This window comes from Pectinophora gossypiella, chromosome 1, assembly GCF_024362695.1.
Source record: "Pectinophora gossypiella chromosome 1, ilPecGoss1.1, whole genome shotgun sequence".
NCBI classification, from domain to species: domain Eukaryota; kingdom Metazoa; phylum Arthropoda; class Insecta; order Lepidoptera; family Gelechiidae; genus Pectinophora; species Pectinophora gossypiella.
Genome location: NC_065404.1, coordinates 5,819,617 through 5,835,231, shown reverse-complemented (window position 1 = coordinate 5,835,231; position 15,615 = coordinate 5,819,617). Strand labels below are relative to the sequence as shown.

Genomic DNA, 15,615 nt, shown 5'->3' with positions numbered 1-15,615 from the left:
GTTTTTGAATATAAGTAGTATGGATATATTCGAAATTAGTAACTGTACGCGAAACAATGTTTAGATTTGAGATTGATATTGGAATTTAAATCCCAAATAACTGTAATTGTATAGTATACTAGCAGAAAAATATTTTTTTTTTAGTCTATTTAGTTTTTTTTAATATTGTAGCTACAATTCATGTCATTTTTGGATCGGTTTTCGTGTATTATTCTTCAGTATTGTTCTTCAGTTAGCTGCTAAAAAGGGCCCTAATAAAAATTTAAGACTTAAAACATTAACAACTCTAACTTTTTTAAAGCTAATCAAATTAGTTTTCAATACCTAATTAGGTAAGCTATCTTCCACTTACGTTTTCAACACCTTGTACATAACATCCGAACTGTTTCATCCCACGACATTTCAAAATACACCTATTTTTAATTGACATGCGATATTCCTTCCTAAGAATCTCAAGCGCTGTTTGGCAATTAATAAACATGTTTCGGAGAGATGCACTTAAGTATCGCTTCCTACTAAATAGCCACAGTAAAACGTAACCGGCAGGCGAACTACACACAAGATCCAAACTATCAACCTATATTAACGACGGCTGCACCACGAGATCGTGTGATAAGATAACGTATCTATGTGTGTTGTATGTATGTGCGTTGGGTCTTGTTTGTTTTTTTTTATTGACGTACGGTTTATGTTTGAGATTTGCAACCATAATCTATTTTTCGTGAAACGGACCTATGGTTTTTTAAGGCGTCACTTGCTTGGCTTGGCGGAACGGCTTAGTTTGGGGTATGATATCCAGCCATTTACCTACTGTTTTCATTTTACTATGTTACTATGCTATAGCTTGATATCTGCTGGGAGCAAAAATAAACGCCCCTAAGAGACGAGCTTGCTTTCAAATTTAAAGGGACTAAAAGCATTAAGTGGAGGGACCATTAAGACTGTTACACTTTAGTGATCTGCAAAATAAGATAACATTTTAATATAACTTGTTGTACAGAATGACTTATATTGTTTGAGCAGTAAGTGGTTTAAGCTTTTGATTTTGACCTTTATTTCGTATTTTTCTTCAATATAATCACATTTAAATTTTGACTTAGAGTTTTGGGAAGCTACAAGGAAAGAGAGGAGGGGGAAGACCAAGAAGAGCTTACATGGAACAGATTAAAGAGAACGCGAACGTCGTGTCAACTCGTAAGGAAGTGAAAGAATTGGCATTTGATAGACAAGAATGGAGAATGCTACACCGACAAGAGTGTGGCTCTTCAATTAGTGATGATAATTACATTTTATATTATAACTTTATATAGAGTCGCTATGCATGTAGTAAGACAAACATTTCAAAATCAAAATCAGCCAAAACGGCCAAAGCCTTTCTCGAGTTTTAGGAAAACAAACGAACAGCAATTGATTAACAACTATATATATAGTTGTGTTTATATATATTGAATTTCATAGTATAATTATTCCTCTTAGAACAATAATACCGGCGCGATTGCAAATTTTCTACTCCAGAGGCAGGTGCAAGTGAAATGATTATTATTCCGTATTTTCTTTTGAGGTTCGGAACCCTAAAATACGATTGTTTTCTTATATTGGAACCTTGTTCTGTCTATCTGGACACACCTTTCTGTCAATTAATAAGGGATTGTTTCAAGGGGCGGGGAATCCGATCCTGAAGCCGTAACAATTAGAAATGAAACATAGGAACTACCCCGATTCCTTGTTAAACTCTGTTCTATGTGCGTGTAAATTAAGCCTTTTCTTCCTGGTTCATTTTATCGGCATTTTGTTGCTTCTACAGAAATCGCTGTAGGTAATTCATTTTTCGAATATCACAATAATAACATTAACACATTTAGATTAAATTGTCTCAAGGGGCACACTCACGTGTTGGCTTCGGCCCTATGCACGCGTTAAAAAAGTCCGGGACTCGATAGGCCCGAGATATGGAAACGACATAAGTACATAATAATGAAAATCATAATAATATATTTTATTAAGTATATAAATTATCCACGAGGAAAATGTATGATAATTTTTATTGTTAAGTATGTGGTTCTACCTATAAGAAATAAATAAAAAAAGAAAGAAAAATATTTATTCAGCAGAAAAAAACATAATATATTTACGCATTGTTTAGTGGTAGTAATTAACAAATGAAAACCCAAAAGGTATTTCTGGGATTGACTAAAATACATCAGTCAAAAGTCGAAATAAGAATCTACAGGTAAACTGGGGTTCGCCCAGGGGCGGTGGTCAAATCTATGATAGACAAGTCAATTCTCGGAAGGGCTACGTATCGGTCTTTGACTACAACATAATAATACGCTTCCCGGAATACTAAAGGCAATGTAAACGAATAAGGGCAATCTTCTACCTAGTTCAAGACAAGATAATCATCACCAGCCCATTAACGTCCCCACTGCTGGGACACGGGCCTTCCCTGGATGGATAGGGAAATCGGGCCTTAAACCACCACGCGGGCCCAGTGCGGATTGGTGGTTACTAACGACTGCTAATGCAACCGGGACCAACAGTTTAACGTGCCTTCCGAAGCACGGAGGAGTTCGAGATGAAAACTTTTTTCTTTGTGGTCACCCATCCTATGACCGGCCTTTGCGAAGGTTGCTTAACTTCAACAATCGCAGATCGAGCGCGTTAACCGCTGCGCCACCGAGCTCCTCAAGACAAGATAATACCTAACTGAAAATAATTATTATATTTTTATACTACCTAAGTGTCTTTTTCCTCTCTTTTGTGTAAACTCTGCTATGAAGGAGCGGAGTCTCCAGGCACAGGTATTGTTTTGCTTAAAAGGAAATTCTAACTACTAGTTCCTAATAACCATTGTTAATGCAAATAAAATATAATATTTCTTTTACCTGAAATACCTACTTGAAAGTTGATTTCGTTTCAGGCGCTCTTCGTCTAGCCCTATTACATTTTTTTAATATTGCATAATTCGTTCAGAAACCTTTAAATTCTTGTATTTTAAAAGGTTTCAGTCGGTTCGTTTTTCAACATGTATTCAGGTTAAATAAATCTTTATTCTCAAAAGAAATTTACATTTCACTTCATGAGAATTTATTATCTAACTTAATGTAAACAAAATATAAACGGTGAATGTGCATGAGTTGGTGAAACGATAAAAACACAAAAGTACTTTTTTTTGTATGGAACTTGTTTGAATTTAAAGTAATTTAAATAATTTTATTTCGTAAATAATTCAATAGAAAATTGGGATTTTTAATTGATCATCTGCGTCTTCTATTTCTTGATTAGCATCCTATAACCAGTGCAGAAGAAAAAAAAAACAAAAAAATATATAAATTGTACCTAAATGCTTGTACTTTAAGCAATTGAAAGTAATAAGAAGCAATGTAAAAAAAATATTCGAGTAAGGAACTATGTAGTGTGTTTTGTACAAACTTCAAACCACGGTCACATCATGCATAAAACTCATTAATACCATGCGTCGCCTAATGCGTAAGTGCGAGCGAGACACAGTCTGCGTTTCTCTCCCTTACTCCTCACCGGCTTGCGGCTATTTGAGACTAAAGTAAAACCCAGAGGGGGTGAGGTTGGCGCCCGATACGAATTGGTGCGGGGCGGAGAGTTACCGTTCTTTACGTAGTAGGAATTAACGTGCCAATTTATAGAAGTTAATAAATTAAGCCTTTAGACAATATAATTCAATTCCGATATCAAATAAATCAACAAGTGGCAAAGAAAGAGGGTAGACAGATATGTCTGCCCGTAGAAAATTATGGATCTACCTACTCCACTCCACTCCAATCTCATCAGTCATCCCGTGATCATGGCACTTGCAACAGTGTCGAAATATCGGGAGTCTCATATCCCTACTTTAAACGCGGTAAGAACCCGTTATTATGTGTTTTAATTATGATAGCGTGGCTAATTATTGGTCAACAAAAATTTAGTATCGATCGCCATCGACTCGCAAAGAAGAAGATTATGATATAATTCAACTTCCAACTGTTCTGTGTTTTTATTCACTTATCAACAAAACGCGTTACGTAAAAAAGTGGGTGCTCTATTACCTCTACCCTTCATCATTCTCAAGTAAAAAGGAACGCGCCAACCGATTCACCTAAAAAAAAATATATCCAGTAGTGCCAGTTTCATTTTATTCTCATGTATTTTGCTGCTTGTAACCGATAAATAAAAAAGTTGTTATTGGCAACGGTAGCCGTCGGTTTATCCCGCCACCACGCCGCGCACCGAATATTTGATTTATTACTTTGACACGTTTCCTCGATAAGTCCTTTCTTTTTCTTTCAAACGTTCCAAATTTAAAATTAGTAAGTTTATCAGGTTGATTTATTACCTTGAATTTCATATTTTAAATAAAACAGTCGTCGATTAAGGATAATTTGAAAATGGAATTGAAGTTATCCGTTCTTTTTGTGATTTACTTACATTCTTTTTTTCTTGCATAATTTGCGTTATTTATTTTTCTAACAGCAATAAGTCTGCTATAAGTGTTCCAAATAAATTATTATTATAAAGTTATCAGTCTATTGATTTATCTAGATGTCTTGTAGAACGTTCTGGAAAGTAATATTTCTCGGTGACACTAAACGGCGTAGTAATTTCCGAGAGTAGATAGCCTCGACCCAATCAATCTATTTTCTTTGAAATAAATGTTTTCCTTTTAAATATAGATTTAATATCTTACCTACTATTTAATTTTGTACTGGGTGAGAGCCTGCAGCGCTCCCCATTTGTCCGGCCAAGTAGTTAATGCTACCTGCGGCAAATCTACAATAAGTTACGTAATAAAATAAAAACCTACTATTTAAGTGGTATGACAGTAGAAAACAAAGAATAAAGTCAAGTATCAAATAACTTAAATCTGTTATCAAATTAAGCTAGATTTATAAACCTGCTCGTGTTTGATACTCGCGATTTGACCCAACCCAGCTTTACACTGGGTACAGTCTTTAGTCAAGTCATATCTATTATGTGCAATCGGGACAATTTTACAGAAATTAAAAAATCTTCCACCTGATTTTTTTTTGTATGACTGTGTGTTAAAAATATTAAAAGATAATTGATATTTACTTGCATAAGAGTTTGTACTGAATGTTTTAGGAGCAAAATACTATTCGATCCTGATAAAAAAAAAAAAATTGGTGGGGGCGACACATAAGAGCTTTTAATTTGGCAACGACTATACATATTATTCTTAAACAAATGCAGATCATAATAATATACATGTTCTATTGGCGGGAACTTGTTATTAGCATCGTCTCATGCATATCTAGTTCATTTAATGTATAATTATTGTGTACGTTCTCTAAATAAAATAAAATAATAATGACAGTAAAAATCGCATATTTTAAGTATTACGTAGTTCTAGAGATTTGGTCCGAACAATGCAGAACCCTTCCTATCTTTAAATTACATTCTACAAATAAAAAATAATAATAATGACAGTAAAAATCGCATACCTTAAGTATTCGGTGGTTCTCGAGATCTGGTCCGAACAATGCAGAACCCTTCCCAGCTTTAAATTATGCATTGCTAATTACGTTTATAAGATGTACTATACCAAAATTACATCTCCCCTCAAAGGGATGTTGCGTGAAGGCATTCTGTAGTGTCAATCAGTACGTGAGCCCCGGGCGTTGACATCCGGGATTTGGCTCGTCTCGTCACGTGTATCTGCACTTGTCTCGAGCCTCGAGCACTCCGCACCCACACCAGTTTACTCCTATTTAGAGCATCTATATATACTTACGAGTATCCCTAGATATTCGAAAAACGACGAAGGAAAAATGGTTCAGCCTTACACCTAAGTAACGGTACTGTAACTTATTTATGTTCTTTTTACCCGACTGTGTCGAAGCAAAAGGATGGTTATGTGTTAGACCGCTATGTGTATTATAGAGTTTAGATAGTGATAGTGATGTTTAGCAGGTGATTTTCCCGTAGTTGGCTTTTAGTTTGTATACTTTTATTTTTTATATTTTGTCATCTACTCTCTCTCTCCTTAGCATTTATTATTCCCATCTGATAGTGGGGTCTGCCTTTTTCGTACTTCTCTTCCACTTCACTCTATCAGACGTGTCGTTCTCGGAGACATTGCACATGCACAGGTCCTTTTTGACCACATCCGCCCATCTTGTTTTTGGTCGTCCTCTCGGTCTAAACCGTGGTATGTTTAGATTGGCTGTAACATTTTACCACATATTTTGTCATCTACGTAGGCTGAAATACGTAATTAAATTTAAGAACCTAAGTAAATAATGTATAAAGCGTTGCTGTTTTTTCTAAAGCCGTTAATGAAGCATACACGAGCCAGGAAATTAAGCTATTCGCTGAGCCGTAAGATAAAGGATGATTAGTTGCAATGGTCTCAGAATTACCCTGCAATGGGTAATGCTGGGTTTAGTAACCTGGAAACCTAAAGAGCCAAATCTACACTAAACCTGTACGAGAATTACCCTCGCATTAGAATTAGGATCACGTCCCAGAGCGGCAAACATACACTACGTCAGGGTTATTGGCAGTAAAATTCGCCGTACAACAATATAGCCGAATAAAATATCGCAGCGAGCACGGTCTCCGCTACAAATAGCAGCAAATGTAGTTATTGAGATCCCTCGGGCCTAAATTGTGGCTGGCTCGCTTCACAATCTAATATAAATTTCCTGATTTCCCTTTACTTCAAGATCTAGAGCTCGAGATAAGAAAAGAGAAAATCTCTGTTAAAATTACACGTAAAAGCCGTCGTGCTCTGCGAAGCTGTTACAAATTTAAAACAACATTCTTCGTGTTTTTCGTACTGCATTTTAACTTTTTATACATAATGGAACTGGAAACAAGGGGCGTAACATGCAGCCTCGTATTCTAATTGTATGCAGAACCATGGAATGTTTTGATACATCCTGTAACGCCGAGGAAACAAAATTAATGCTGTCGCTCTGCATATTTTAGTAATTTTAATAGGCATTCAAATGGCAACCTCGTCAAACGCTGTCATTGGTACAAGTAGTTTTTCTTTTCTTTTCTCCCCTCCATGAGGCTGGTCCGACAGTGTGTTTTATTAACAGGTTACTTAATTGTATTTTACCTTATTTAACATCTAATCACCCGTAAAAATTAGTATACACATATATTTTAGAAACAAACTTTTTCACAGAATTTTGTAAATCGCATTATCAATATCAAAGGCAACGCATCGCCTTACAAAACCGCATTTTTTTAAATAAAAGTCTGTTCTTGTACCAGGCAAGCCTTCAGCGCTCCCCATATGTCAATTCTACGATAAGCCACGTCAAAAAAACTATACTGAACGTTGAGTTAATTTCGGGGGAAAAAAACTACAAATTATCTAGATTAAAACTAGCGTGCGCGTTGCAAAGTCACAAGCAGTTAAGGTACCTACTACCATGTAACACCTTAACTGCTTGAGAGTGCAATGAATGAATAAATAAATAAAATAAATAAATATGTGTCTATTGCGAGGTTTTGTTAACAAAAATCACATCCGAATGTGATTTTCTAAAAATCCGCTTTACGAGGTTTTCACTAGGCAACGTAATCGAGATAAGTGCAAGAAAATTGCAAAGGTAACGTCGTATTTAAATTTAAAAAAGCAACTTAACGGGGATAAGCGAGCAATAAACATTGTAAGTAGCGGGTGGGACAGTTAAATGGCATCACAAATATTGACTTGGCGGTTCCCGGGAGTTTTCTCAGTCGCGATGGTTGGCCCACCGCCAACCCATGCGCCACACACACACCAGCTTACAGCTGATATGAAATATACAAGGCTTAGCCTCCAAACGATCTCAATCTGCGATATCAAACGCAAGCAGAAATTGATAACATATATGAGCTTTTGAATTTCGACGTACATTTTGAAACAGAATTTACGTATAGAATAAAAAATGTGTGTCCCAAATCCAATTACAGAGCTCAGACAGACTTTGTTTTATTCATCAGCTACAGCTTCTCGTAAAATAAAAATGTTACCTGACTTTTTGTATCTGAATAAATAAGAGAACTCTGTAGAGAATAGAGTACTTACGCAAACGTCTAAGTTAATTATAAAATAAACTTGAAGAGTTTTAAGTTAAATTAATGAAGTATTCTCAAAGTTTAATAAGCTAACCCACCCATCGTGTCTTACAGAACACGGAGAGGATATTTAATTAAAAACTCCCTTTTTCTATTTTCGATGAGAATTACATTCATCCGATAAAAACTGGTTGCCATACATCGTGTTATTGCAGACTCAGTTAATCCTCTTTTGTTATGAGTTCTGAAAGGATTTGTCGGGCTTTTCTTTCTCTATGGCCGGCTCAATAGCGAGGTTAGCGAGCCAATCAATACACCGGCTGATATGAAAATTTCCATTGAATTTAACCAATTAATTTCAGTTCCCTCAACTCTCTAGAACGGGTAAGATTCAATTAGGGAAATTGGTTTTATTTTTGAGTAAAATGATTCGACTGAAGATATTAATAGGTAATAAAGTTGGTAACGAAATATTTCCCGGAAGTCACAAATATTTGTAGGTACTCTCTACGCGTCGGCGTATGAGTGACTTTCTAAAACGATAGAAATAGGCTTTTAGCTGTATTCCAACATTTCCCTCTCTCCATGAGTAATCAGTAATGAAGGCTAACAAGTTCGCAAAGCTTTGCGGGTTGACGGTTCAAGTAAACGTGTTTGAATACGACCGACTTGTCGACCTCGCACTGACTTCACCGCGGTAATGCAAATTTCCTTCTTGTGCCAATACTGAACGTCGTAGTTTCCTGTGTTATTTGACACCTGGAATGGGGCTGTCAATCAGCCCCGATTGTATCAGCCGGCGTGAATGAGTAATATAGTGATTAGGACCGACGTCAATCTGCGTACGTTTACGATAAGCCATCTGTATACTGCTTTGTGATACCTGCGGTGTATATTGTTGCAGAATGAACGTACCTTATTGAAAATCTATTTAATCTTTTAAGTTGTTTACGTGCTTATTGTTCGTATTGAACGGTTCTTTAACAAATTCGAATAAGATGGAAGAGTGAGATTGTAGAGCGGTTTGTTAGCAAAGTTGACAAAGCTGATGTAAATCTGGAGGTGCTGATAAGATCATCCGATATGAGCGACCCCTCGGGCGTTGTCTGTAAACAAGGTTATACGTCATACAAGTAAATAAAATAAACCCAACAGAACAAAAACAGACAACCGTTTGGTTCCGTTCTACGTGAACATTTGTGGGGCTTGATTTTTTTTTCCATTTGCCTTTTATTGGTCTCGTGCAGACTGCCAAAATTGAAAAATAGTTTTCCAATATTTCATCCGGCTCTGATAAGCGGGGCCCGTTTTAAATTAAAAAAGTGATTTGCTGGTGGATGATTGAATCACAAACAAGTTAAGAAAATCGCCTTCTCGAAACATGGAATTGGAATTCTGATAATGCCTTCGAGATTCTGATATCGGCTTGGCATTACCTCTACGTTACGTTCTGAGCGTTCTCGGATGCATAACTGGAAGCGGTTACGCGGTACCTTAGAGATATCCGTATCTCTGAGAGGAATCAGGGTATAATACATGTTCTATACACCTGAGTGGGGGAGTCAGCTGAATTTATGATATCATTTAAATGCGACAGCAAGAAGGACGCCGCAGTAACGTCGGTGAAGCCAGTAAAGATAACAATATCGGTGTTCTAAAGTCGACAATCCAGAACGTTTCTTTTGTGCTTTGTTCGTTGTTTGTTATCGTTACGTAGTGTACAATTTTGTTCTATCTTCGCTTTAAATTAAGGATGGTATATTTTATTTTTTGAATTTTATTAATAAAGGAATGGAAACCACGTTGCTTGCAGCAACTTGTTATGAATTGATGTCTATTAAGTTCTGATTTTAGTAAAACTTTTAAAAAGTATCAAATGATAATACTTGATTTTATTGTTACAGTGGATACGACAGCGCAGTATGATGCCGTGCGAGCATACCTCAAAGAACTAGACATCTCCAGTGCTGTGTGGGTCGGTCTTATTCGCAGCAACCCAGATGGAGACTTCACATGGACGTAAGTTTCTTTCAAAATATTCCCTCTACTAAGATCTACACATGCCTGGTATTTTAACAGGGATGTGTAGATCGGGATTAACAGGTTAACCGAAATAACGTTCAACTTAAAATGTTAATCAGTTATTTCACTCTGTTTATTCAGGAAAACTTTTAATAAATAAAATAAAAAAACGTATATAATCTACAAGTGAAAGCTGTAGCTAACTATAAAGGAGAACTTAGCAGACTTTCAACCACTTAACACATCCAGCATTTTCTGACACATTCGTAAACAATGCACTTTCGTAACAACTACGCGCCACACCTAAGGCGTAGCGGAATTTGCATCTACACAATATTAAAGATTTTAAAGTTATGTTTTTATGTAAAACCGAATATTTTTTTGGTCGAAACACTATGTCTTCTTCTTTCATTCATCTTTTGTCACTTACTACGTTTTTACTAAGATTATTGAAATGACAGTGACTACCGCGGTCTAAGTGGCGACGGCTATTGGAGCTCGGCGCCTGATGCCCGCACAGCGCCACTGTGTGCAGCCGCCGATCCCGCCGCCGATTATCGCTGGGAAGCACGCGCATGCGGCGGGCCCACTGTCGCCTCCTTCATTTGTGAACTGCCTGGTAAAAAAATCCTATTTAACTAGAGTAAGTCACCTTAGGTAGGTGCATTTCATGTTAGGCCAAATCATCCCTTAGTAGGACTACTACTATAACTATGTAGATAACTATGTATGTACATATGTATGTAATTATGCATGTATACTACTATGTAGTATAAGTAGGAAGTTCGAAAGAATACTACTTATTATGTCTAACAGTCAAGTATGGTACTGGCTCATATATTTTACATAGAATTTGACGTCGCTACTCTGCGTTGAACGAGTATGATGAGCCAATCTTGGAAAAATAAACAAAGATGAATATGAGATAAATAGGATTTGCTTCTATTAATTTCGATTTTAATCCATATTGTTCCGTTCACAGTACCACAATGGGCGCTTGGAAACGAAGGCTGCATGGTGCGAGCGTTACCAGCACTCACCATCCTGTACTTACCAGAGAGCGCCGCCGTGCAACTGACTGCTGACTGCGGCCTGGCTGGAGTAAAGCGAGTCCAGTGTACTGGGAATGTGGTAAGTTCTACTATATAGCAATAAGTGGATAAATTTTTGAAAGTGTAGGCGTAATATTACCTACCTTACTTTACCTTTGTTGATCGAATTCAATGGTCTATGAGGCGCTTATTTGTACACAATGCTTAAGAAAATCATTATATTACATGCGTCATGAAAATTACATAGACATTTTCAAAAAATCGCCCTAGATGTTCGTAAGAACAATGAATGAATGAATGAATGAATGTGTGTCTTTTTCCTTAATTTCATTAATTTGGATCTAGCATCTGTTTGCAGTCCATTATGCCTTACTACATAGATTTTTGAGCATTTTTCTTATTTCAGTTTACAAATTCTATTGTTTTCCCCAGAAACGCGATGCTCTTCTGAAAGATCTATCATGCAATGAAGAGGACGAACTAACAACAGCATCCAATCTGGTGTCAGGAAGTACATGGTCAGTGTCAGATATGACTGCAAACACAACCGATCTCGAAGCAGTTACTGAACTGACTACAGAGGAAGATCTTACAACGGAACATGACAATGAAGCAGACAAACCGAAATTAATCCAAGCTACAGCTGCACCTATCTTGGTACAAGAGAAACTTCCAACGAAACAAGAAACTATTATAAACAAACTTAACAGTATTTACTCGCAAAAGAATACCAACTTAGATTTAATTCATAACAACAATTTGCAGAGTAATGACATTCCAAAACTTGCAAACAACGAAAACTTTTTAACACTAGAACAATCAGAGAAATTAGAAGATGAGAAACATATGCATCATAAAATGTTACACGACGAATTGGCGAGACATGGAAACTTTGAAACAATATTTACGCAACCAACCGATCATTTCGTACCTCCTTTGGTAATGGCGAAGTCTAAAATGAGTGATGATATGACGGTATTATCACTAGCTGAAAAACACGCGCAACAACTAGCAGAACAACGATTTGGTAAACATAATTTACTTGACGAGCATAGTGATCACTTGCATGTTTACAGTAGTAAAAATACGCCTAAAATAACAACAGAAGAACCTAATAAGGTTGAAATTATAGACAAACCTTTAATAATGACTTTACAGCCGGTTATTAAAGAAAGCTACAAGAAAGACAAAGTAAAAACCAGCTTGCCGAAGAAATATAAAGAGAAGTATGAAGATCCAAAAGGAAGAAATTTAAAAATTGATGGTAAATTACTTAAATTTGAAAAATCCACAGAAAAAGCATCCACAACAACTAAAATAATAGAAACAACCCCGGCACTAGTGACGGAATTGAATAAAAATAAGGTAGATGATGATACCTTAGAACTAACCGTCGTTTTGAAAGAACCAGTTGTAGCAAAATCAGTAACTTTAAAGAATATTGATAATTTTAAAGTCGAAAATGCAGCGTCCACACCAGTGAACGTAGCGATTACCGAAAATATTACTACGGAATCAGCAACACAAACACCATATATTAGCACAACTCATATAGATGTTAAAGACATCAAAAAAGAAGATGAAATATCTTCAATAAGTGACGCTGTATCCTCCTTTACACAAGCAGGACTTAAAGAAGGAGAAAATGACACTACTGAGACTCCGATTAAAACTACCATACAACTGGAAGACGTTACAATGAATCATGAAATTGTAACTATAAAAATTGACAATGACGATGATAAAGCAAGTCCTACTCAAACAGTTTTTGAAATTACTACCTTAGTGCCTGAATTCAAAGATACTGTAAGCAAAGACAATAAACTTAATATGTTTACAACTGATCACCAAATTACTACTCTTAAGGAAGATATTACTGCAACTTCGACGGCTGTTACAACTGTTGGTATTGCAAAAGAGGAAACAATTACAACTGCATCTTCTGAAATTTCTACGGCTCCAGTCACAGTTCAGTCCACAACTTATATTCCTCCACATGCAAGTAATAAAATAACCAGCACTGAATTACATGTTGTGACAGCTAAAGTAGAAAGTGTATCGGTATCCACATTGGAGCCAAAAGTAAATAAAACAAAGGATGTGAAACCTACTACAGAACTGGCAACTTCTACGCATGTTTCGTACACAACGTCAAATGAGAAACTAGACATCTATAATATTACGGAGACTTATGATGATTATAAGAATTCTACAGATACAGAAGCAATAGACGATTTAAACTCGCCGTTGCTCTCAGCTGCGAATGAACCTTTGCACCGGCCCAATAGGTCACGAAGACCGCAGCCACCACCAAATAGATTGAATAAATTCAATCCATTCCGTATGCTAGGTTAAACTTTCACAATATAATTAGTTCGACTGCCACAAATTCTAATGATGACTGAACAATTATAACATTCATAGAATTAGTGGAATATCACAGTCATTATAATTGTGATGGCACGGTGCACTTAGCTAATTACCGAGTTGTGTTTATCAATGTCAAAATAGCGCAATCAAATGTTTCACACATAGCAATCTTTTTATGTACGCACGACTTAGGTTGTATCAAACTAGATGTTGACTTAAGTAATTTAATTTTATTAGCTTGTTTTATTCATTGAATGCTTATATTCATGTAGAATAGAAAAATAGTGGAAGATAATCTAGTCAATTGGTAATATGTATTTTACTATAGCATAGCTATACCTTTACTCATTATTATGTACTTTTCTTAGATTGAATCGTGGGTTTAGTTGTACTAAATATCTCTACCTTTAATATTCCGATTCGTGTATTTGCCAAACCATTCCGATTCTTCAAAATTAGTGCTTAGCTAGGTACAATAAAATATCATAGTAATCTATTACAAGTAACATAATGTCTTACATGACTATTATAGTCTTTACCTAATATCATTTCCAATAAAAAAAGTAAAAACACACTCACAAACCATATCATTTTAGGTTAAGAAACATGGATGTATGTTTAATAAGAATTATTTTTATGGAAGTTTAAATTTTGTAAAGTATTGTGCACAAGTGAATTAATCGATGAACGCGAAGGCTAAAGCTACAGGAAGTTTAAAACATTGTCCTGACAAGGTCGCTACGTTAAAACATTGATGAAAAATATGTGTAGTTATTAGTCTTTGTATTCATGTTTTATTTATTTGTCGTTACCTGTATGTAGTAACATAGAGTAAGAAAATTTTATAAATAAAATTTATTAAAATGGAAACTCATTTTACTTACTAACTACCCGTAAATCTGAAGCAGAGAAATTGTTCGTGAAAATGCTAACAGAAAGCTTATAGAAAATGCAAATCCATCTTGCACACAAAACGTTGAACTAAACGTAAGTCAGGAACATGAAAGGTATTCGAGTTAGGAAATAATATTCACTTTCGAACACGCGCGTGCTATATAACACGTAGAACATGTGTTGGGAGTTTTTATTTGCCACTCGGCGCAAAAGTTGACGAAGGTCGAGCCAAGTTTGCGGCAAGTCGCAAGTTAGCACCCGCCTGTCAATATTTGCGCGGTGCTTCATCGCCACCTCCCTCCACTTACGAGGCAGGAAACTCCAACTCAATTTCCTCATAGACCGCTTATCAATATTGCTTACAATAACTTTCCCCAAATTCGAATAGTTCTATTTGCTCAGATCGTCTGGAACTTTTCGATGTCATAAATTCTATCACAAATGCCGTACGTTTGCAATATAAGAAGTTGTTTTTATTAGTGTCCTATTCTCACTCATATTATGCAAAGGTATTTTCTCTCGACACACAATTACGAAGAATTAGTGTACGAAGATCTTTTCATTCCATTACTGGAACAAAACAAATCTAAACGAAATCTTACGTAAAGGAGATTTATGACCCAGACTTTAAGTAGGGTACTTGTTATCTCGATCGCCGAGTCGGGTTACCAAACTACGCATCAAGAGCGATGAGGAGGAGACGACTGCTAAATAAGGAATATAATAAAAATAATTTCCTTATTCCAAAACAACAAAAAGCAAAACATTCATAAAATTGAAAACAAAGGCCTCTTAGAAGCTTCTCATCTTTGTTCGTTTTTGTTTTTAAAACCTCTGTCTGTTGTTGAATTATAGATCTTGAAAGTCTCCCTTGCCAACCGGTTAATTAAGTTGGATTTCTATCGCTCACGGACTGAACGTTGTTCATCGTAATGGAAATGAACGGAAAAATAGATTTATATCTATTATCTCTATTACCTGTTCCATTTTGGACGAATACTGCCGCCAAAATGCGAAATAAAAGTACGGTACAATATTTCTTTTGCGAATTGCCTTTATACGCGTTCATAGATCTTAATGCTTCATGAATGGAGATATACGAGCTTTAATAAGTGCGTGGTACATGGAAAGACCATAAAAGTAATGGCAGGGTCGGTTCCCACACCTGTTGGGGGATGGATGCGATCCAGCGCAGCTAAGCCTTTCTTTGAAAGCAACTAGCTCT

The 15,615-nt window shown here is 36.1% G+C and overlaps 1 protein-coding gene across 1 annotated transcript in view; it reads left to right on the top strand.

The window, feature by feature from the left end:
* The window catches only part of LOC126376481 (uncharacterized), a 61,338-nt gene extending 47,016 nt beyond the window's left edge, over positions 1-14,322 (top strand). The window contains exons 3-6 of the mRNA XM_050023923.1: positions 9,957-10,071; positions 10,536-10,693; positions 11,057-11,205; positions 11,559-14,322. Of these exons, the coding sequence (XP_049879880.1) occupies positions 9,957-10,071; positions 10,536-10,693; positions 11,057-11,205; positions 11,559-13,481 (2,345 nt within the window). The 3' untranslated portion in view covers positions 13,482-14,322. The remainder of the gene's footprint in view (positions 1-9,956; positions 10,072-10,535; positions 10,694-11,056; positions 11,206-11,558) is intronic.
* Positions 14,323-15,615: the final 1,293 nt, after the last annotated feature.